This window comes from Cariama cristata, unplaced genomic scaffold, assembly GCF_000690535.1.
Source record: "Cariama cristata isolate BGI_N322 unplaced genomic scaffold, ASM69053v1 scaffold4004, whole genome shotgun sequence".
NCBI lineage: Eukaryota > Metazoa > Chordata > Aves > Cariamiformes > Cariamidae > Cariama > Cariama cristata.
Genome location: NW_009614513.1, coordinates 63,428 through 87,249, shown reverse-complemented (window position 1 = coordinate 87,249; position 23,822 = coordinate 63,428). Strand labels below are relative to the sequence as shown.

Sequence of the window (23,822 nt, the reverse complement as noted above, 5' to 3'; positions counted from 1 at the left end):
AGGATGGTAAAGGAAAAAAGGGTTCTGAAAAACGTGGCACATGAACTGCAAGATTTAACTGCTGATTTCCTACTGTGACACACGGACTGCAACTCTGAAATTTATACAAACATGCCTTTTAAAGGGATGCTTAACTGCAAGCATCTAAGTCTATCCTTGGAATTTATATGTATATTGAGATGACATTAAAGTGCATTAACATGTTATTTTCTGTCACCAGTATTGTTTGGATGACTAGAAATCTTTTCTTCTATTACAAAAAACCCAACCCATCACACAATTTTTCTTTCTCTCTCATGTTATTTTATCTAGAGCACACAATGCTTGCAAATAACAGCTTCACATCCCCAATTTCTGAAATGCTGCAAGCTCACTACATCCAAGTCAGTAAAGCTAACCCCGTCTGGGGAGGTAGGGGGCACAGCACCCCTGGAGTTCAGTCAGCTTCACATTTTTAGTAGTATCTGCTGCCTTCTGCTTTGTTTTTCAATGAGCTGAAAGCACAAACTGTAATTGCTTTTTGTACTGCACATGGAGGGAAAGTATCTACCCTCCAGCAGATAACTACATCATTTTCGATTACTGATCTTTCCTACTAGCCCTGTGTCCTCTGTTGCGATAGCTAACTGATTACCTCAGCCCAGAGAGAGGGAAGCGGCGAGAACAGCATGCTGAGAGCATGGTCCACCTCCCACGCTGCTCTCACATAGATCCTGTTTTTTCCTATGGTTACCCGAGTTGTCTCTTGGCTATTACATACACCTATACAGATAAATGCATACGTATACAATATATTCTAATAAAAAGTTTAGAAATGGTTAAGTGTCAAGTCTCTTTGAGGCATTATTATTCCTATTTCAATATTTTACATTCCAAATTCTTCTGAAATATTCAGATTCAGACACAGGCTTAAATTTGTTTTAAACCGGAAAGGCCCCAGTCTGCACATTTAGGGGTTACACACAAATTCCCAAATAAGCAGAAACACGCTAAATTGCCATGAATAAAGCAAAAAGAATTTTGAAGTTTGTTACTCCTGTAAGAGCTGAGAAGAAAAAGTTCTCAGTATTTATCAGGATGTAGATTTTCAGCTCTGGTTCTCAGTAGCTCTGAAAATAGAACAATACATGGACTGAACACAAATGATTTCTAATAAGAGAGAAAGATCCATTATTAAGAATGTAAAAGCCATTTACAAGAAACAATATAGGGCTGTTTAAACAACGTAGAGATACAGAAATTCTAAACCCAAAGACAAAAAGTTGAGAAAAAAAGCCTTACAAAAAAATGGAAACTTTGCCCTGGTGCAGATATAATAGCTGCCTACAATGACAGCCTTTAGCAAAGTTAAGAGAATAAGGAAATATGTATGGAAAACAAAAAGTTACTTTCACAAGCTATATATTAGCAAATTTTCTTCCAAGCATTGTAGTGAATTTCAAATAGGACAGAAAACAGGGCTCTTGGAGGGGGAAAAAAAAAAAAGTTATATGACTTCTGTGGGCTGATACAGCCAGGTATGATTTAGAGGTACAGTACCAAGGACTGCATCTTTCTCTAGCTAGTATCTTTTGAATGATACATTTGTATTATAATTTCACAATTTTTGGGCTTCATTTTCGACTGGGTATGTATTGCAGGACAGCTTGAATAGATGAGTTAACACAGAGATTAACATAAAGATGAGCTCACTAAAAGCCTTTTGCTGGGACAATTCTCTGTTGGATGGAAAGCTTGCAGGTCCCAGCATGTGTTCTCTCTTTTCACTCAGGAATTTAAAAAAAAATCATTTCAATTCCTTCTTCAAATGTGATTTATTTATTCCTTTTTCCCCACACTTCTTATGTGAAAGATGCTGAAGACAATTACATACGAACTAACATATGTAGGAATATATATGTATGTATGTACGTACACATTTTGCATTCATATGCTTTTAGGCTGCTTTGCATAATACATCGTAGCATAAGAAAAAATGATTCCTCTACTTACTGCCATTTTTAACACTGTGGATACGATGTGTATTTAATTTAATTTAATTTCAAATGGGCAGGATGGTTAATTAAAAAAGCAACAAGCCAGTAGTGTCGTGCAATATCTTCTGTATTCCCAGTGATTACAACAGGATATTGTACGAAGATAATACGTCAACCTAACGTAGCTTATCCTGCTCCCTGCTGTTTTTATGATCTTACTTTTCATGGATCTTTCTTATCATCATTAATGCTGTAAACACCTGAGTCCGCAACTGCTAGCAACTCCAAAGGATATTTCCATATTTGATACTTCTCAGTTTCCAGCCTCTAACTTGAAGTTCCTGGGTAAAGTCTAAGCATACCCACAGTTGATGCAAACCACCACCGCTTTGTCACATCTGCTGCCTTTAATGAAGTTCAGATAACCTAAACCAGCTAAGAAGCCTATTCCTGCATCTATCTAAACCTTCTATGATCACTTCTTTTACTTCTACCATGCATACAGCCCAGTATCTTTGACACAGAGCTATCAACACAAGAAATGAAAAGTTATACAAAGCAGACATAAACCAAGCCCTCGGTATCAGGTAGCACTGCCCTGCTCACCTGTCATGTGAAAATTTTAGCTGCTGGGTTTGTTGTTCATGAGCATTAATCAGCAGTTTCTTCAGTAGTTCACACTGTTGGTTCAAGTGTAAATCACGGATTTCTTGCTCTTCGGCACTGTGCGTATTGATCATCTCAGACCACTCTTTAGTGTGCTGTGCCACAATCTCTTTGACCTGTAGAGAAGTAACAGCAGCTTTGCCAGAGGTTCTCAGATAGGCTAGGAGATCAACTATTACTGCTGCTGAAGATGATGCAAAGACAATCATGAAGATTATAAAGAATGCAGCTAAATTATGAAAAATGAAGTTACACAAATGAAGTTGCTTCATAAGGTAAACAAAGCCACCGAGGACACTACCATGTACTATAAAAACAGATGTAAACCCACCCCTACTATTAGGACTCTCTTATCTAAAGTGCCCTGAATAAATCGGCTGCATTTATGCTCTTGACTATACTACTGTTATTTTAAAACCTTCTCTAACACCGAGTTCCTAATAAAAGTTTCACACTTTTGGTTGCCAAGAAAAAAATAAATATTAAAAGTATGACATTAACAATAGAAAAAATCTAGCGAGCGGGATTTCTCTGAAGGCTTAAATACAGTCTTTGATTTTGTGGAGACAGTTTTACAAACACAGTCAGTTTGCAGAGAAATCCTGTATTTAATACAACCTGAATCTGAAGATGGGCTATGTATCTTTGTTTTATATTCATTAAGTCAGCAGGGAATCTGACAAGTATTCTTCTTTTGCTTATCTCCCCAGACTTACAAGAATAATGAGATTAAAGTTTTGGAATGTTCCCAAGAGACAATATCAAGAAGTCTAAATCACCAGAGTTGTTGTTATAATAATATATTGCACTTAATGATTTCCAAAAGCAGCTAATAGAAAGATATATTTTATTATCCTTTACTAATTATCTCTGGGTATTTTGAAAAGCTATCCTACTTTTTCACAAATGGTATACAAAATATGCCTCACAATAAACCTATTTTCAGGTAGTCATTTCAACTGCTGCTATGGTAACTAATAGCATCTGGGTCATCTTCTATGAAAGCTAAACCTTATTCTTCAAATCAAAAATTGCCACCATATTGCTCAGAAAGTGAGAGACCGATGCCAGTATTTTAGGTGTGTGCCCACAAATGGGCTGTGCAGAATGTGGAACAGACTCTTCTGCACACACTGATGATGGTGAAGGAAGAGGGGACCTTAACAGCCCCAGTCTCCATTCTGCCCTGGAGAGGCTCCTCTGAAGGCCCTCCTAACACAAAGCTCAGGCTGTGGGATAAACCTGGACTCATAAAGAAGAAAAAAAAAAAAAAAGGCGAGTAGTTTTGTAACAGATCAGGGTGACTACCACTACCTGAAAGCCAGACTTGCATTTAACTACAGTTAAACAGTGGTCCTGTATAAAAACGGATAGGATGGGAGGCAGAAGCAGCTCGGAGAGTTACCTGGAGTTTTCTGCAGGTGTCAGAAAACAAAAGCATTTTGACGCAGGAGATTGGTACAATTAATATAGGCATAATTCATCAGGGTGTTTAAGAGTGAGTGTACCTCCAGCAAAATAAACCATGCTTATTTTTGTGCATGTGTGTAAGTGTACTACTAAACTAGAGCCTATCAACTATGAAGTGATAAATACACTGAAGGATGGGAGCAGTCAGTGGGAGTAGTATCTTTAATAAGATGTTTGTAAGGCAGTACTGCATTCAGAGCCAGAAAAAAACATCAGGATTCAGTTTTAAAATGGGTCAAAATAAATGCTTGGATGTTGGTAAGGAAGAGAGACTCAATTTTTCAGAAGGAAATTTCTGAAAGGTTGAGGGGCAGACACTCCAGCTCACCTCTGGCACCCGCCTAAGGCACTTAAGTTAGGACCAAGTTTAGTCCAAGCTCCTTGTACTGCTGATGCAAAAAGGTGGGCAGTTTCAAAGCAGGATTTATCACACGTGAACACTGTCTGGCGATGCCTCCCAAATCTACAGGGCCTCAAGCAACTAGACACTTCAGTTAGGTTGCATGAATCTCCTCGCAATAGTGATATCATTTGGCTTATCAATCCCCAGGGAGACCTAAAGTGGACTTCAGGGGAGCTGAAAGTAAGTCGTGGCTGAAGTTCTTGGGCAAACCCACTCCTTATTTATTTTCAGTGCAGACTTTCCAGATGGAGTTGGCTCCATCCACGATTTGCAGAAAAAAGTTACAGGTAGATCCAAAGTCCTGAGTAACTGGGTGTAATTGGGACTACAGTAGAAGAGCGACGACATACTCGGGAAACTTCTATAGTCACACTGTTAGAAAGTATGAATATTTAAAAAAGACAAGTGCTATTAGGTGACGGAGGAAGCCGGCAGAGCCAGCAGCAAATCACACCTGTGTACCACACACCTTGCCACAGGAGCCAACACATGGTTCCTTATATACCTTTGGGATTCGAACTGCCTTCCTCCAGAGAATGCTCTGACTGGGCTCTGCCCCTTTCAAACATCAATAAAGCTGTGTCAGAGCCGGCCAAGTATTCGCCACTGCTTGCTGCCGTGCGACTCCCATACAGTCTGCCACTTAGGACTAATTTCAAGTATTGAAAGTGCAGGGGATATTACCATGTGAGACCTAATTCCTAGTCACAGTAAGAGCATTTTAGATTGCCATAAAAGGACAGGCAGGCATGCCAGTAAACAAAAAGCAGTTTGCTTTTATTTAAAGCCTCCGTAGGCTGTAAAGGAAATGCAAAAGAATCTTTGCATAAAAAAAGAATCGTGACTTAATAATGAAACAAACAAATGTATAAATAGTGGAAGCCATGGTGAAAGCAAGTATTTTGTGACTTAACCGGAAAGAGTGTTTACAAAGCCCAAGGAAACACAGAGAAACAAAGACCCAAAGTCCCACTGCAAATGAACAATGTGACCATTGTTTTTAAATGGTTAATGTTATACACTACAGAGGAACACGAAGGCAGGAATCCTGTATCTCAGGTACACTGATACCAAAGAATCATAGAATCACAGACTATCTCAAGTTGGAAGGGACCCAATAAGGATCATCGATTCCAACTCCCAAAGAAGAAACCTGCAAGGACACTTAAGCATGGCAGTACTTTAAGTATTTAATCTGAGACGATAGGAAGTAAGAAGCATAAAAAAAAGCCTATGTTCATGGACAGATATGCTAGTGATGTAGTACTAATTTCAAAATCAGCATGCAGTCTAAGAAGCAGGTACAGCTCCACGTAAAACAAGTTTTTCTCTAGGGGTGGGAGAGAAAGGGAAGATTTATTTTCTTAAATATCCTGCAAGCTAGAAGTCTCATTTCAGGTAGAGCAAGATATAACCTGATGAAAAGGATGCAAGGGATTTCCCAAACACCAGTTACAAGACTTGAAATACCCACTTTGACTCAGATTCAAACGACCTTAGAACTCATGACCATTAAATCATCTGAAATCCAATTTTGCTGCAGATCTGTAATACACTTCAAAGTTCAGATGTAGTAAATTCAGTGGACATCCCTGCTTTTCTCCAATTTATTAGCATCATAGTTAAAACGACTATTTCATTTGCACTGCGCTCTTGTCCTACTTTCCACTATTAAAGTAGCGTTGCCTATCCAAAAGACTAAGAAAAATAACCATTAGCTAACTTCTCTCTTTCCTGTTCCACGGACTGTGTTTGCAATCCTGTCCTTTCATCTCTTCCTACACTGGGCCTAAGAGACTAATTAAAATCTTGATAAGGAACTTTCTTTTGCTCAGCACATAAGCAAGATGTTTGTTTAGTCACGAAGTTCAAGCAGAAATAATCTTTGAAGTAGTCTTTCCTTTTTTTTTCTTTTCATCCTCTGCCTGCTTGATTTTGGGACCTACTTTTCTAATGCAGGGGAGTAATTTGAATCTGCTAGGTTAATTGTGTGTGAAGTACACATTGGGACATTCAGATCTAATTTAAATATTTTATGCCAAACTTGGGCTGGATGTTTCCTCATGACAGGAAGACTTTTGTAGATGAAAAGGTCTCTTTGGTGCTAAAGGTGTACACGGACATTGCGACACAGCTGCACTGGAGGACACGAACTGTAATTAAAGCTGAATTATGGTACAATCTATATCAAAATTAGTGGGCCAAATGCTGAGAAATGCTGACAACTGTTAATTAATCAAACTCCCACTATATCAGTGTAATGCATTCAGCATCTCAGAATTTAATCTAATTTAATTGCAACTACCTTCATCTAGGATAAAAGTTAATTTCCCTATGGTCTTCAGCACTGTTTTCCAACCTGTTGCTTGCAAACATTGGAATGATCTCCAGGAACAACTCAAGAGTCCACAGACAGCAATTGAAACAAAAGAAATCTGTGAGAATACTAAAATCGGCACACAATCTGGACAATTTTGATGGAATCACAGTGAGCAAGACATTGAAAATCACTTAGAGGCTTAGAGAAAACCACAGAGACAGGTGACTTGCAGAGGAGTTCTTCAGGAATTATCCGACACACAGAAGCTTGGCATTTCAAAGGAGCCTACGTTTAAGTCTCCTTTGAAAATGTCGTCCTAAAACCTGACATGGGAGTGGACAAAAATCAATCTTTTCTCCAGTTATGGATTAAATTGAAAGGAACCAGTTTGAAAGCGGGATTTTAAAAGAAACAGAGCTTAGAGACGGCATACATTTGTGGAAAGCGAAAACATGAATCACATTTATTATATTTGGAAGATTAATGAACACTTGGATGTCCCTTGTGTACAAATCACACCTCTTAACTCCAGACTGTGAATGACACAGGTGAGAAGCAGAGAACACAGCAAAGAATTTTCTACACAATATAACTTCAAATAAGTTTTGGAGCTTATATCTGGATGACAGGGAGCTAGTCCTCCTCAGAGACTTTGTTTCACTAAGAAGTGAATGAATTATCTTTTTCCAAGTTATCAACAAATCTGCTTTTATTTAAGGAAACGGTTCTGGACTTTTCATAGGGGAAGGAGATAGGAAGATGAGAAAGTACACTAGGTTTTATTCCTGGGTCTTTTCCTATGTATTTGGCTGAGCAGGCAGCAACGAGAAAGAAACCTTCTTTAGAAAACCAAGAAGATCTCCACATGAAATAATAAACGCAAAGAATAAAATTAGGAAAAGAAAAGATGAAAATTATTCTAACTTAAAGATGCGGTCACTTTTGTTTGTACTTTGTATACTTGTCTGATTCTTTTCGCAGGTTTCAGCTTTTACAGTAACTTTCACGTACTGTTGTCAGTCTCCTGTACTCTTCTCCCTCCAGCTCATTTTGTACATGGATGTTCCTTCTAGCATACCTGCCACCCTCTAGTCTGGATATCTTTCAGAAACTTCAAAGCATGTCAACAGATGGTAGATAAAACTTTCAAAGGAAATATGAAGTTGGTGAGCATAGCGGTGGTATAGAAGTATAGAGGAAGCAGCTCTAAGCAACTCAACGTGAGCCATGAATCACAGCTTGAGAACAGCTTTTTCAAATGAACTGAGGTTGAGTCTCAGAGCATTTTTAGTCTTAAGCACCTTGGAAAAAGCAATGCAACTAAGCAATTGAGGAAAAAAAATTACAAATAAGAAGGCACTTGGTTCAAGAGCAAGTTGGACTCCTTCTTCCCCAAGAGACAGACTAGCAAGTGTTGTCCATGGTGACAACGATGGAAAATGAGAAAGAAACTTCTTTATGTATATATTTTGGGAAAGTATTTAGCATCCAAGTTTCATATAGCACATATTCTCTTTGTTCAGCTAGAACTGACACAAATGACCAGCTTTGTTTCATGAGGCATGAATATGGCATTTTCTTCAAAAATTTCAAAGGGGCAGGAAATTGACGTTGCTTTTTAAAATTTTTTAAGAAACACTTTTAGACACTCCATTACTCCCATTCTCTTCAACGTGTTATTATTGCTGAAAAATCATTCATACGCTTCCAAGAAAATTAACTACCACTTGGGTCTCAAAATCTCTCTCTCAGATGTTGCATGTGTTAAAATTGGCTGTTTGCTTACCTTAGATTTGTGATCTGATGTTAACGTCTGAATTTTAATCTCTGTTTCTTTCTTCAATTCAAGACAATTGCTTCCTCTAAAAAAAGGAAAATTGCAAATTTGTGCCACAAGTTAAACATCTTCCCATTCAGTCAGCTCTTACTAATTAAAATGTTAATCAAAGTTGAAGTGCTGCAGCGTACTGGAATGAAATTATTTCTTCTGGCAATTTATTCACAACTTAGAAAATATTGTTGGATTAATGATCATTCAATTCAAACACCACACGATTAATTCTAGATTGGCCCAGTAATTATTCTGTTGTGGAGGATATGTCAAGCATCTCCATTTATGGTACTTAGTTCCTTTTCCAGGCTTAAAATACCTTGCCAAGAGAAACCAGTTTCTGCCTGAAAACTTACAGGCATATTCATTGCCTTGCCATGACTTTATCCTCTGTTTTAAAAGTAATTTTTCCTACTTCTTTTTAGTTTGAGGCAGACAAAAAGAAGTCCTTTGCGTAACTACCTCACAGGGCAATTTGGGCATACTAAATTTGAACGCCCATTGAAAGTCTAAGTGCCCCTCTGTGAGAAAACAGAAGTGAATGGGTTGCAAAGAAGGGGGCATCATTACCTTTGCAGACCACACCAACTCATGTGGATGAATTCAAGCCATTAGATACCTTATGTGACTCGGAAAGAAACAAATCTTGAAGATAGCCCTCACTCCTGCAAGAAGCTGAATACAGCATGGTCTTTGTGTTTGGGTAAAGTTAATGGGGTTGAACACAAGATACAAAGCTTGTTTAATGCAGGAGGAGTGCATGACTCTAAGGAACAGGCAGGTAAAATGCCTGCAGAGTCCCATGCTGAAGCTCCCCTGAGGTGCCTGTGGGTTAGGAGATGGGTGACTTCTACCTCTCACCCACCTTCACTAAGCCCAATTACTTGGGCCACACACTGGGTGGGACGGATGTACAGAACAACTCTGCCATTGCAGCTACAACAGGAATTTCAATTACTGTCTCACCAAAGTCAATACATTTTGGAAGGCTGACAAGCTCCATCTTTACCGATCTTCTTGTTCCCTTTTTGGCAGTGAAGGGTTTTTACAACAGAATACGAACTCACACATTGGACGCCTCTGGTTTTTTGTCTGGAATAATATAATATATATTGAGAGGAGTCTGTTTTAACATCACTGTGATATTTCTTTGTCGGATCATCCACTGATGTAAAATCATGTAACTCCGCCGAGTGGATGGAGCCACATGCATTTTATCACCTGAAGCTGGCCCTGATAAGAACGGTTATTGCTTGACTGCAGTAACATTAATCCATGTTTGCTCTAGAAAAGGAGATTTATGAAACTCTTAACAAGTTTAAATCCTATTTTAATATCAAAGTACTGCTAAACTTATGGAAATTAGCAGAAAATTTTATTATCAAACAGTACCAGGACAGCCCTTACTGAAAATAGTAGTGTGATGTACCTTGTGTTCCCAAGGGCCACCAGAAGGACTACTGATTTATTTTCTAGTCATAGCAAGGAAATTTTTGTAGATATTTCTAAAACTCATTTGACACATTGGAAGTAATATAAAGACATAGAGACAGGTTCTGACCACTGTTATCTCTGCCTGAAAAAAATAAACCAGGTGGAAAGAAAGTGTCTTTGATTATGCATGTGGGTAGTTGCGATCAGAGTCTGGCTATAATTCATATATGATTTCTCAAACACTATGAAAGAGACCGCTGCTTAGGTGAATCAAACATATTTTATCCCAAATTACTCTAACTGGTTCAATCACTGGACTTTTCAGTATCCCAGACATCAAAACCACGAGCTGATCCCTCCTCTGGAAATGCAGCTTTCATTATATCTCAGGGCAACTTCCAGCCAGGTTGGACATAACAAGAATTGACCCCAGCTGTAGTGGCACAGTCCATGGTTAAACCATCCAGTCACAGTCAGGAACCAATACCCAGGGACAGCCCAACCCAACGCTCCATGTCCATGCTCACACACACACACACACACTGACTTGAATTTCTGGACAGTCCTGACAAATCAGAAGGATCTTTACGTGCCCTGAACTCCATTTCAGAGTGGGAACACAAGCATACGTATCCTCATGAGCCTCTCCAAGATTTGTAAGCATTTGAAGCGTACAACAGAAATAGCACAGGGAGCAAAATCCTGTCCATCTGTCAGTGAATTAACATGTAATTAAAAAATTCTACTTTGCTGAACAATATGCAGTTGACATTTGTCACACCACGTGGCAGAAATGGACCATCAAAAACCGCACAACAAAATCAGAAAAGTCTATACCCCTATCAAAAAGCCTTTTTTTTTTTTTCAGGAAGTATCTGACAATTTCAATACGAATGCCTTGAAAACACGTTTTACATGTTCTTTTGCAACTTTCATTGCTCATAAAAGTTCCAAAATGATAGCCAAGGAAATGGAGCATGTCCTGTACTCACTGAACCCAGGACCCCTTATTCATCAGATCATTTCAGTTCAATAAAGTCTTTAAGTCTGAACCAATGTGTTCACTTTTAAGCATGTCCTTAAATATACTGCACGGCTGGGGTGAAGAGAAACGTGTGCATCAGTACATTGCTGAATGGGCTTTCAGGGCTGCATACACAATGACCCTGAAGGAAGCCCTTAAAACACTTTGAAACAGAATTAGAAAGTGTTTTCACAGAAAGTCTGTGCTGATACTGGATTTGATTTGGCTGTTAATTACCAATAGTTATTCTGGTGACACTGAAGAGCCATCAGATGACTGAGAGCTCTGGAGTCCATGGAAAGTATGGAGTCATGGCAAGGAACAGTGTTTGGCTGCGTATTGGATCTGCTTCTGGAGTAGTAATTTCCAACTTTTAAAAGAAAATAATTTTATGATAATTTAAAGCTATCATAAAGGATTTGGTGTCCATGAAAGAAGTGTTATAAAATTAAGAAAAGACACTGCAAGTAGTCAATGAAGTGATCTCAAACCGAGAATTAAATTATCATCTACTTTTATACTTGCCCCATTTGAGGTTACTCTGGAAAGCATTGTCACCCAGTGCTTTCTACTATTTACTGCACAGAGTGAGCCATTAGTGCGTTTAGTGGGCATGGTGGCATGGCGGCATTGAGTAGATGGTTGGACTGGATGATCTGTGAGGTCTCTTCCAACCATAATGATTCTATGATTACCACCTTTAACTTTCTGACATACCTTCATTTGCTGTTTCGCCTAGACAGGCAGAGGCACTGGCTTCTTCTCAGGCCAACAGGAATACTGATTCATGACTCTTCTGATACGAGATTATTAAATATCAGAGCACGGGGAAGCCTTTCTCCCCCCACGATAATTATTGTGCAATGTCCAGGGCTTAGTTCACTACCACTGTAGTAAATACCCTGGCTGTAATTATAAATCGAGCTATATCAATAAACTTCTGCTGTGTTATATTCAATGGTAATTGAATCAAAGCCACATTATATTAATTAGTCCTGTAGTTGTTTCTTCTCTGTTTGGAGAATTAGTCATTTTCTGGAAGGAACTACTTGGATTAGAAGTATTTGGGTGCTTGCAGTTTTCCTTTCTTGGACAAAAAAACCAACATGAGCTTTTTAAAGAATTTGTGAGCTTTTAATAATTTAGTGAGGAGAATTCTCCTTACCTTGTTTACTTCTGACAGTTCTATTTCTGTTCCATTGTAAGTTTGTAACATGCACACTCATAAACCATTGCCATTCCCAATAATTTATAAAACAAAAAGTATTTGTGGAAGAATCTAATGCCAAAGAGGCATCTATGTTCAGTATTCACTGAGTGAGCTGGTTGCCAGTTGTTGTTGCCAGATGACAACAATATGAAATTAAGGCTAACTATTAGCATAGCTTGATATAGAAATAAAGTAAGTAATTCCTGCTTTAGGTCAAGAGTATTATAGTATAAACCACTGTCTCAATGAAATGCCACTCAGAGGGCGAAAGGTGAAGAGGAGAAACTGCTGCCAGATTACATGACAGCTGCACAGCAACAGCAGGTCCTGCTACATAATTCCAAATGGGACTGTAAGAGGCACATTTTATTAAAGTCACCAGTCTGTTCGAGGAATTTTTCTGGGACAATTAAGAGATTCACAAGATGATGTCCCATGCCATCAGCTAGTGCAAACCAACACAGCTTCACTCAAGTCAAAAAAGTAATACTGATTTATCCCAGCTGAGGATCTGAAAGTTTTTTTGATAAAAACAAACTTCAACTTGACAGCACAGCAAAACTCTATTATTCTAAAACGTTCAGGATTTAGACACCAGTTTTTTCCCCAAAATCAAATCATTGCTACTTTCTGGTCATTAGAGCTATTGAGGACCTTAGTCTGCTCTCACTGAACACAACAGTGACATTCCCTGAGCAATGCAGTGAGACCAGATCAGATCACAGAAATAAAAATTTGAGGTAACTCCCTTGCTTTTACTTTTAAAACTCTGATAGTCGAAGACTAGAGAAAGGCAACGTGAGCAAACATTTGTGGCTCATTGCTAGAGCCTTCAAGCAGCTCACACTCGGTTTGACGTAGGATGCTGGTTCAAGCTGCAATTCATTCATCTGAATGACCTTTTTACGAATGTTTTATTCCAGACCACAAAAGCATAAAATCTATTTTAAGTCTAAAAAAAAAAAATTCAAAATAATATCTTACCCCTTCTTCTTGATTGCCTTCTCTAACATTTTCTCGTATGATACCTTTTCCTTATCATATTGTGCCACTATTTTGTCAATTTGTGTGCAGTGCAACTTCTGCATAGCGCTGTGCTCCTGGAAAACAGTAGGACCTTACAATTAGGTTGCTGGATTTTTAATGTTTAGTTTTCTTACAGTCTAAAAATATCAGTGTACGAACAGGTAACTTTGACCATGGAATTTAATCTGGCTTAGCGATCTAGTATTAAAAGTTCCAGATACTCCACTGTAAGTGCTAAAACATTTCTTTGTTTGAAAAAACAAAATCTCTAGTGCACCTTGAAAATATGGTATGCCTTAAAACAAAAGAATGATGGGAAAAAAACTTCATCTTTCTGAATAAATGTCCATTTAAGTGCAATGTAAAAAAATAAAGATTTACAAGCTCAGATCATATCAAAGTTTCTGAATGCAGAGGAGAACAAAACTCAACCCAGTCCCCCCTTCATCTGTGTCTCATACTGAATACAGTGCTAGCTCCTCGATCACTGCAAATCAAATAGCTCCAAGTCCAAACATTAACTAAAAATCAAATAATTAACAACTGACATTCTGAAGAGTTGGCCTGTGACCCCTAATGACAGCAGTAATCTTATCATTAAGAAATTCCACCTTGCTGCCAACCATCTCCCTTTCCAAGCGATAGTAAGCTGTGCAATACGACTTTCAACGACACATGCAGACTGCAAATAACCATTGCCCTCTGTTTCCAACACCCTCCCCCCAGCCAACACGGCACATGCTGATAAACTGGACACATCGGGCTACCTGTGGAGTATTACACCTCGATGCTAACCCACTGTCAATACTACAGTTATGTGACTTAAGTTGGTGAAGTGGCAGAGGAGGTTATCTATGGAAGGGGAGGAAAAAACTCTTCCTGTGGTGAAAAGATGAATCACGAATGCACGTAACACACTTGGGTCTACCATACAGACAGTTCCTTTCCATTACAAGCTGTACCAGAAACAGCACGCTTTACTTGGTGTTTACATGTAGACATCATTATTGAACTTGACTTCTTATTCTCCTTTATCAGAACAGCTGCTCATAATGATGCAAATATTTAACTACCATGGAGAGCACTAAATATTGAATTTACATTACAATAGGAAAATTGTTGTTTGTTAATTTACATTATTTTATTAATATCAAATTATTCCACATTTAATCTAATTGTGACAAAAAGCCTTGCATTAATTAATATGGCCTCTTCCAGGACTTTATCTCTATTTTGTTTTATAGCTCATTTTGCATTTATTCTACCCTCACTATTCTACTGTTCTTTGTTATTATTTTCTATACACCTATGTTTGCCTTATCACTGTTTCTTCCTCTAAAAACACTAATTAAAGACTTTTACATTCACTTTTACCAAACCATTAATACAAATATTGTGATGCTTTTAAAAATCTCTCCCTGGGCTGTATCTGAGCACTCCAACATCTGCCAAGCGCTTCCCTGGGGAACGCATACAGCTTCCAAATTTTGTATTTAGAGTGGGGAACTGAATTTTCTGTTCTATAGAGGATTTAAAGGGAAACAAATAGACTCCATCAATATTAAAACATGCCAGCTTCACCAGGGAGTATTTACACTGACTCACCATCAATGTCTTGTCTGAAACTGCTAGAACTGTGTACCACAATCATCTGTTGAGCTGTTGACTGTTAGAGAATATATCAAGATAATCCCTCACTATCCTTCCTTTTCTGTCTAACCCAAGCAGCACAAAAACTACGTGACATCCCTGCAAAATATTATAATTTAGTAGGGGCCCTAGAAGCAGGCTGCTAACAGATGAAATCAGTGACTGAGACTCTTATATACGCACATGTCCTTGCCTTTATAGCCCATCTACCTGTAATGCCACCCCAGATCATTTACCTAAACACTACTCAAGATAAAACTTGATAAAAAAAAAAGATACAAACCAATGGACATCATGCAGACACATCAGCCATACCACAGCTGCACAGTAATATATGTAGTGGGAGATTAAAGTTACTTCAGGGAATGTAGGAAGGAAATACTTTATTTCAAAAGCTGCCCAGTGTAGGTGTTTTTATGAATGCATTGTTTAAAGAAAAACATTTCTGCAATATGCAGAAGTGGTTGGACATATTATTTTAAAATGACCAAAAGCACAGGTTACCAGACCTAAGATTCAAGAGAAGGTTACTCCTAACATGGAATTTAAAAAAAAAATTGTGATCATTACATTAATTTGCCACTGTTTTTCAAAAATCGAACAAAAGGAATACTACAGTGTCAGAGGTTGATGGCTTGCAAAATAAGTACCACTACAAAAGTGCTCTGTTTTGCTTGCTGGCCGTCCTGTCAACTGGTGTCAAAAAGGTGCATTTCACATGCCTGGATTTTAAACACACCCATGAAGGATAGAGTATCTTCGGTGCTTTCTGTACTTTTGAAGATCTTCCCCCTACTACCTTACTGTCCCTTAAACAATGGCAGTATTATAGATGATGTAAAAGAACACAACCCGTACATGGGCCAACAGTTTCAAACTCCTCGCAGCAGCTGCTAATCAACTTCAAAGTGACAGAACATGACTATGATGAAATCTGTCATGGAGAAAGAATCCCAGCGGTCTGACCCTTCTGGTACCAGGTTCTGAGATCCCACTGATTCTTGTGGCATCTCAATAATCTCAGACAACAAGATAACACTGCCACTCGTTTCTTTACAAGTAATGTTTTTTCCAAATTTGCTTTGTGAATGTGAGGATTCCCGAGAAAGTTCACTCATTTCTTGACAAGGACACTTAATAATTTTTTCCTCTCCCTGTCCCAGCCTATATGACCAGCTTTGCTCACTGTCCAACAGATGACAAAGAATTTGCCCTAGGAGTTAACTACAAAGATTTACATATAATCCTTGCAACACGTTCTCCCCTAAAAATACTGTATTTCTCACGGTATCATCAAAAAAATCTGTTTTAGCTTCCCACTCCTTGGCTTTTTCCACCCCTTTTTAAAGAATTATGTCCCACATTCTTTGCATATCTGGCAAACCTACACTGTTTTCTCACAGTGACCTGTCTCATTCCAGATTTGGAATGCCCTGTTTGGTGAAACTAGTTCACAACGTGAGTAAATGGGCTGAGGTTTGGATCATGCTCTTTGCTCACAAGAGCAAGCATTTGTTCTTCAGCAATCCCAAGAGCAGCACAATGCTACCTCAGTCGTGGCCATGCAGATGTAGCTTTCCACAGACTAAACCAGCCTGGAGAATATTCACTCTCCTGCCTTCAACTCTCTCTTCCTTCATAGCCAGGCCACAAACTAAGCAGAGGATTTGGTTCAAAAACTAGAGGCAACAGCTCTGTTACAGAACTGAATAGGTTCTTTTGACTAGATATAAGGAAGAAATTCTTCACGATGAGGGCGAGACACTGGCACAGGTTGCCCAGAGAGGTGGTAGATGCCCCATCCCTGGAAACATTCAAGGCCAGGCTGGACAGGGCTATGAACAACCCGATCGAGTTGAAGATGTCCCTGCTCATTGCAGGGGGGGTTGGACTACATGGCCTTTAAAGGTCCCTTCCAACCCCAACTGTTCTGTGATTCTGTGAAGCAGAGAAACTATACTTGCACACTGACTCTGAAATTGAACTCGCTGTGAAATATTGACACTCTCCAGTATTCACTACAGTTTGTCCTGCCTTTAAGTTCTACTTGCTCTATTATTCCCTTACAATACTTCAGGATTTCTTTAAAAGTATTGTCCTGTCTTTGCAGAGCTTTATATATGTACCTTTTACATGATTCTCAATCCTGAGTGAAATCTCAACTCTTAACTATTCATAGGCTTCGTGAAATCCAAAATTCTGCATTTTTTGCAAGCTGCTAATCTGACATTAGGGAATGGGCAAATTTAATTCTATCAGTCACAGACTGGCTGCCTAGTAATGATGATACTTAGTACAGTGACCTTTCTGCCCATCTAATGATCTCTACCCTACTTAGACTAGATGTCTTATTTTTCCTACAAAAAAGTGGAAAAAAGGAACAGTAAAGATTGTACCTCCACCTGCCCAAACATCCTTCTCTTAAAAAATTAATATCAAAAAGGATTAATAACAAAACCACCATGAAGTGAAGTCATAGTGTGTGATGTATCTCTGGGTGTGCATATATTGGGTATCAAAATTGTAAGGAGCTAAGCCATGTAGGAAAAACAAATTAGTGATAATGTGCAGAGGGATGTTTGGAGAATGTTATCATGGTTGCTGCAGTCAAAATGGCTGAAACATTGAACAGAAGTAAATAAAAAGAAAGATAGCATCAAAGAAATACACAGACCGAGAGTCTTGTATTCTGAAAAGCCTGGCACCAGTTCATTTTTGTATTAATCTGGAAATGTGGTATCTGTTACAGTCCTATACCCTGACAAAACAGAGACTGACATGTTTGCATACAGAGCAACCAACCTCCACCTGCCAGCATTTCAGTGGAGCTGCTAATACTTCTCTACACTGCGTGGATGCTGTCAGTAAAAGGCACCCTTACTGCTGTCATCTTCCTTAGCTTGCTCTGCCCAGGGCTACCAAATTACCTCCTACACCGCTTAGATCAGACCTCCTTCCTCTCAACCTGCTCTTCCTTCCACACTTGCATGCATTTGTTTTCCATAATGCATTTTCCAAAGCCAACTTTAGATGGAAAAGTATTGGACTTTTCTTTCCTTAAAGAACATGAACAATTCCCTTCTGTTTACTTATTCCTCCAGATCTCTGGAGTGTCTATGGTTAAATGAGAGCCAACCAATTTCTGCAACTTTTAAAGTTCAATCTGCTAAATACACAGGCTTCCTCAAGCTGATCATGGATAACTAACTGCATAGCTCTCCTGCTCCATCCCAGCTGATAAAATGCATTAAAACCAGTGATGAGTAGACCAACCACTTCCCCAAGATCATGTGTGAGCTAATATGGCCACACTTTTCTGCTCAGACTCTCCTCTCCAAATTCAAGATGTTGCCCTTACTGGACTTTTAGCAAGGCATGCTCTAGACAGGCACTTTCTTGTTAGGATAGACTTGCAGTATGTACTGAAGACGAGCAGGACACAGGCTGGCTCAGACTTAAAATAGCTGTGCTTGAGCTAATGCTGAAAGCCCTTCGGAGTGCACAGCATTTTCAGATTGTGGCTGGCAATTTCTTCCTCGGATTAGAGGAAGCAAGTGCAAGCCTGAACAGATGGTTCAATTTTTTTTAACATTAGCAAGCACAGTCTTTGCTAAGATGTCCTTACACTATTGTGGGTCACATATATCAAGGACATAGATCATTGAATACGGCTGTTTTGTACATAACCATAGTACCATTTTCATTTGCAAAAAGCTGCTACAGCAAAATGTTGGATGTTGTCCAATGAATGAGAAAGTAGCGTTTAAAAATAAGCAGCCCCTAAAAGATCAGCCCTATGAAGGTCTAGAAACTGTCCATGCCCAGAAGCGTGGATGACAGACACTTCTTCTTGAGCATGGGCTTTGCATACAACACTAAAATGGAGAAATCACTCATTTCCCTTCTGCATAGAGTCAGTAAGGGGTATGAAATGTAACTATTTAATTTCCTTATACTACCTCTAATATTAAAGAGCCCCACAAAAGTGCCAATTATTGAAAGTAATTTCTTCATACTTCATTGTACAGACATAGTCCCATGCCCAAACAACAGTCATGAAAACAAACACAAAGAGTGGTATTAAAAATGCTCAGGCAACTGCAATGAAAACTGCAATCAAAGAGAGCAAGGAAATAACTGCCCCAAAAGCCCAGAATGGATTTCTATGTACTACCAAAATTCAGAACTTAAGATACCTTCTTCACCTGTTACGCCTCTTTCTGTAACAAGAGTAATGGTTTTCTAATGATAAAGGGCAGGAGAAAATTGGTTGTGATTTTCTACTGTAAAGTATATTTGTGATGGTGTTGTAGGTATTTGGGACATCACTGCCAACAGTTCCAAGCAAAAAGCTGACTATAAAGTCGTTAACATAGATGTAAGTGAGGAGGAATAGAGCATTGCGTTTTTCAGTTACACATTCCAGTTCTCTTCGGCAATTTTACGGTTTCTCCAGTGCCTGTCTTCAGTGCAGCACTCTCTCACATCATTACTGCTTTTTTTTTCCAAGCTGCCTGTAAATATGTCATGCAAGAGGGAGCTAGATAAAATCATTGCCTGACAAAGGTGAGCTTTGGATGCTTATATGGGTCAAACAAATGTGCACCAAAACTCAGGGAGACATACAAAGCATTGCTAAAGGGAAAATTTGCTCACTGGAGCATATTTCAGTACATTTAAAACACATATGCCTTTCTTGGTGGTCCAACTACTGTTCCTTAGTTTTCCCCCCTACAATTTAATTAGGAGCTGTCTGTGCTAGTGAGAGCTGCAACTTTTTTCAGTTAGAGTGTGTTGCTCAGAGAGCTCTTAATGATCATACCTTTGCATGTTTCTTCTTTAAGGCATTCAGTTCTTTCTGCTGTTTCTTTAAGTGCTTTATATAAGCCTAGAAAAAGAGAAGTTGGATCAATTTTTCTGTGGTCATACTGACTTTAACCAGATAAAATCCTGGCTACTTAAAACAAATAATCAGGAACATAACTTGAAAGGTTTGTGTCCATACTTACCTTCATTTGCTTTAAATCTTCTATCTTCACTTGAGGAATAAGATCGATACCTAGGAAGGTATTGATACAGTTTATCTAAAACTTCATACATACCAGTATATCTCATACTTTTAAATTTGAGTTTTACCACAGAAATCTACATTTAAGTTAGCAATTAATTAATGTTTTCCATCACATAAAAAATAATTGCAGGTTAATGAGAAAATTACTCATCCAGATATAGCTAAGATACAGTTAATTTCCTTTTCAAATGCACCGCTCAATCAATTGCCTTGTGAAAAAAGAAACAAATCAATGAGCGTATTTTAATCTCTTACAGTTCTGGACTGTAGTGTCAAAACACAGCAATCTATGAATTGAAAATGCTCCTTGTCTGAAAACACAACAAACCATTTATGTACATTAAAACTGAACCACACAAACTTCAGAATTTTGGTCCATAGCTGGGGATTGCTCTGGCACCATTCCTTTCAGGGGGGAGGCTTCTTGGGTAAGGTTCTACATGACTACATAAAGGGTTAACCGAGGTTAGGTATACTACTTCCCCTCAATGTAAAACACAAAAATCGTAGGAGTGAAAATTTATCTGCAGCCTGTATGTTAATGGAGGTAAAATTTGCATTTTGTTTAATACCAGGCTATGAGAAAAGGAGCAACAGTACACTCCAAGACTAAAGGAGAGTTAAAAATAGAGGAGAAAGACAAAATCATAAGAAATGAAAATTCTAATGAAAATTCAATACAAGCAAATCTATCGTACAAGACTAACAGTACTATTTAGATGAATGAAAATATATTTTGGTGATCTCAACTGCATACAAACAAAAACTAATCTCATTTCACGTTTATGCTTTAATAAATGTTTTGTGACATATTATGATTTTTTAAAACTACTAAGCACATTCTATATGTAATCATTCATAAAAATGTCAATACAATGCCACAAGAGTTGTAATGTGTAGGTTTTTTCTGAGTTTTTACACGAAAATGTTCACCTGTACATAGATACACTGCAAACGTATTTAGTAAATGGACTTTCTGCCTATTAAGGTAAATTTCACTGGAAAATATTCAGATGCTGTAAGAAAAAAAAAAACGGGTGGAATGTAGGCAATCTCCTTAGGGAACACAAAATTTTTATTTTCTTATACTTCTAAGATTCTGCTCAACTACATGGCATTAACTAGTAATTAGTCTAGTAAATGAGATTGGAACAAGATTTAGGCATAGATAGAGGCTGAAGCTTGCAAAACACAAATCACTTAACTATTACTGAAAGTCAGAGAACAAAAAACCCCGATGTTCTTGTGCATTTGAAAGACTTCCCCAGACACCCTATCTTGCTGGATACATAACTTCTAATAGCAAGGTGAGTTGTATATTGTAACAATGGTAAAATTATTCATCTCTTAAAAGATCACAGAGATAAGTAATACAAAATAAGGATCGTTACATGGGATATAAAAATGAACACCCCTATTTTAACATGCAAGAATATGGATAAAAATGGCTGAAGACAAAAATGCCTAAGTACTGAAATCTCAGTTTAAGACGAGGGCTGCATCAGGCATATTATGTTCTAAACAAACTTCCTCAGGATTTTATTTTAAAACACAGACTCATTCACTTTGTTCACCAGGTCTGACTCCATGGCAACCAGCAATTAGTTGCCAACCCCAGCAAATTTCATGCTTAATTAATGCACAATAAAACTAATAGTTGTGCATCTCGGTGACGATACATGAAATATGAAAACGCCTCACTGCATAAAACAATGTGGGTTTTACACCAGGGAAGAACTTTGAAAGAGTTCAGGTGTCAGAGACAACCTGTTCTGTTGCCAAAAATTACTCCAGAGAAGTGGCATCTTGTATCTCAAGAGATTCCTTCACACGTGTGTATTCAGCCATGTCTGCTTAAGTTTAACAAGAGCAATCAGTGCTCCTTTTCACTCCCATTAATCCCTCGGGCCAAGGTGGATGAAAGAGAGTGAACCAGATTCCAATTCTTGTGGCCCATTAACAGAAATATTTATTGTCTTTCATTCAGCTGTACAAATTTGTTTTCCCACTTAATCTCCATTACCTGTGGTGATGTGTGAGAAACAAATAATCCCATTTGACCCTATAAGATGATTTTGTAGAGTGAGTACTGAATAGTGAGGAAAAAAATACTTACTCACTTATAAATGAGCACATTTACTACGGCTATTTTTTATAATAAACATGCCATCTCCATAATCACTATTCATAGTAAAACCACACATTGACAACATTTCTAATTGTTGGAAAATCTCTACAGAATCCAATGAATTCTAAATACCTTTAATTACTTAAATCTGCAACTGTGCCAAGGGATTTTTGAAGGGAGAAAAAAAGCAGAAGAGTTTCTGCGGAGTATACGAGAAAATAGTCATTCCCATTGGTGTTCCTCCAGTAGATCCGTGGTAAACTACTCACAGTCACGCAGGTTACCGTCATTGGCAGTAAGTATACAGCTACACAAAGAGGTCACTTACTTAGTAAAATAAAGCTGTATTGGCTTTATTTGCAATTAGACAAAGACCACTCTCAATGGCAAAAGTAGTTACTTTCTAAAATGGTAAAAATGAATAGAACTGCAAAACTAAAATGGAGTAGTGAGTACTTCTCTATGACTTTATGAATCACTTCAGAACTGAGGGAGTGGCATGTGATTTTTGTCTACCTTTCTTAGTGTCAGTCCCAGATCCAAAGCCTGCAGTGGTACTTGGTCGAAGTTCCGAGCTACTCTGAGGCGTTACGTTGGCTTTGGCATTATTGGCTTTTCCTTTTCTATCATTCTTTGAAGCATCATTTGTTACATCCGCTATATCACTCTGAAAGAAACATTCACATCATAATAAATTAATTGTTGTTTTACCTGTAGTATAAAAGTTGGGATATGGGAAATTTCTGAACTTGCTTACTTTAAACACAATTAAGAAAACTGCAACATACTTTCAAACAACACTATACTCAGTGAAGTGTTTGTAAGCTATTTTAAATGGCTACCTACTAAAATATGGCTCCTTTCTCATTTCTTAACATTTCTGCTTCTGAGGGATGTGTTAGTATGATCCGTGAAAAGTCAGTTTGTGAATGGTATTTCAGTACATGTTAACTAACATAAGCCAATGTATTTCAGAGCAGCACAAAGAGGCTTATATTTGAAAATGAGAAATGATAAGGTAACATGCATCTATTGGAGAAGAACCAGTTCACTTTAAAAAAAGAACATAGCGTGAACATAAATGGGCTGTGTTTGTCATTAAGTTCAACTTACAGTTTCGATACCCATAGCTCTCATTTGGTCTGCTCTTTTTTCTGTGATAGACAAAAATTTCTTTGGATCGGATAAAGCATCCACAATATCTGTAAGAAAAAAAATAATCAACTTTTTATGATCTTCAGAGGCATATGGAAATGAATCTTCTATAGGAGCTTTATTCTACCGCTGTTGTTATGAGCCATGGCTTGCAACAATAGTCCAACTTTCCATAGTGAACTTGGCAGGACTGAAAGCGCTCATCACCACAGCCCTTGAACACACTAAGACAATGAATCAGTTTATAATGCACCAAGGGAGTGGTATTAATCCAGGTACCTTATTTAGGAAAAACACACTGACTCCATCAGACCAAAGTTACCCTAACTTACTCCCAGTTGATAACGCTAGACTTTGAGACCAGAATGGGACCTCCTGAGCCACAAAGCACTAGCAACTTTGTCTCTCGGTTATTCGATGGGGTGCTGACTGACTTGGGACTGCAGGGAATTGTAGAA

At 38.2% G+C, this 23,822-nt stretch overlaps 1 protein-coding gene across 4 annotated transcripts in view; it reads right to left on the bottom strand.

Moving 5' to 3' along the window:
* Positions 1-23,822, bottom strand: part of PLCB4 (phospholipase C, beta 4) — a 92,063-nt gene that overhangs the window by 11,261 nt on the left and 56,980 nt on the right. For all 4 annotated transcript variants that reach the window (XM_009699438.1, XM_009699437.1, XM_009699439.1 and 1 more), the window contains 7 exons: positions 23,323-23,411; positions 22,726-22,876; positions 20,020-20,069; positions 19,833-19,898; positions 13,319-13,434; positions 8,622-8,697; positions 2,583-2,758 (listed from right to left, as the gene is read on the bottom strand). In XM_009699438.1, the coding sequence (XP_009697740.1) occupies positions 2,583-2,758; positions 8,622-8,697; positions 13,319-13,434; positions 19,833-19,898; positions 20,020-20,069; positions 22,726-22,876; positions 23,323-23,411 (724 nt within the window). The remainder of the gene's footprint in view (positions 1-2,582; positions 2,759-8,621; positions 8,698-13,318; positions 13,435-19,832; positions 19,899-20,019; positions 20,070-22,725; positions 22,877-23,322; positions 23,412-23,822) is intronic.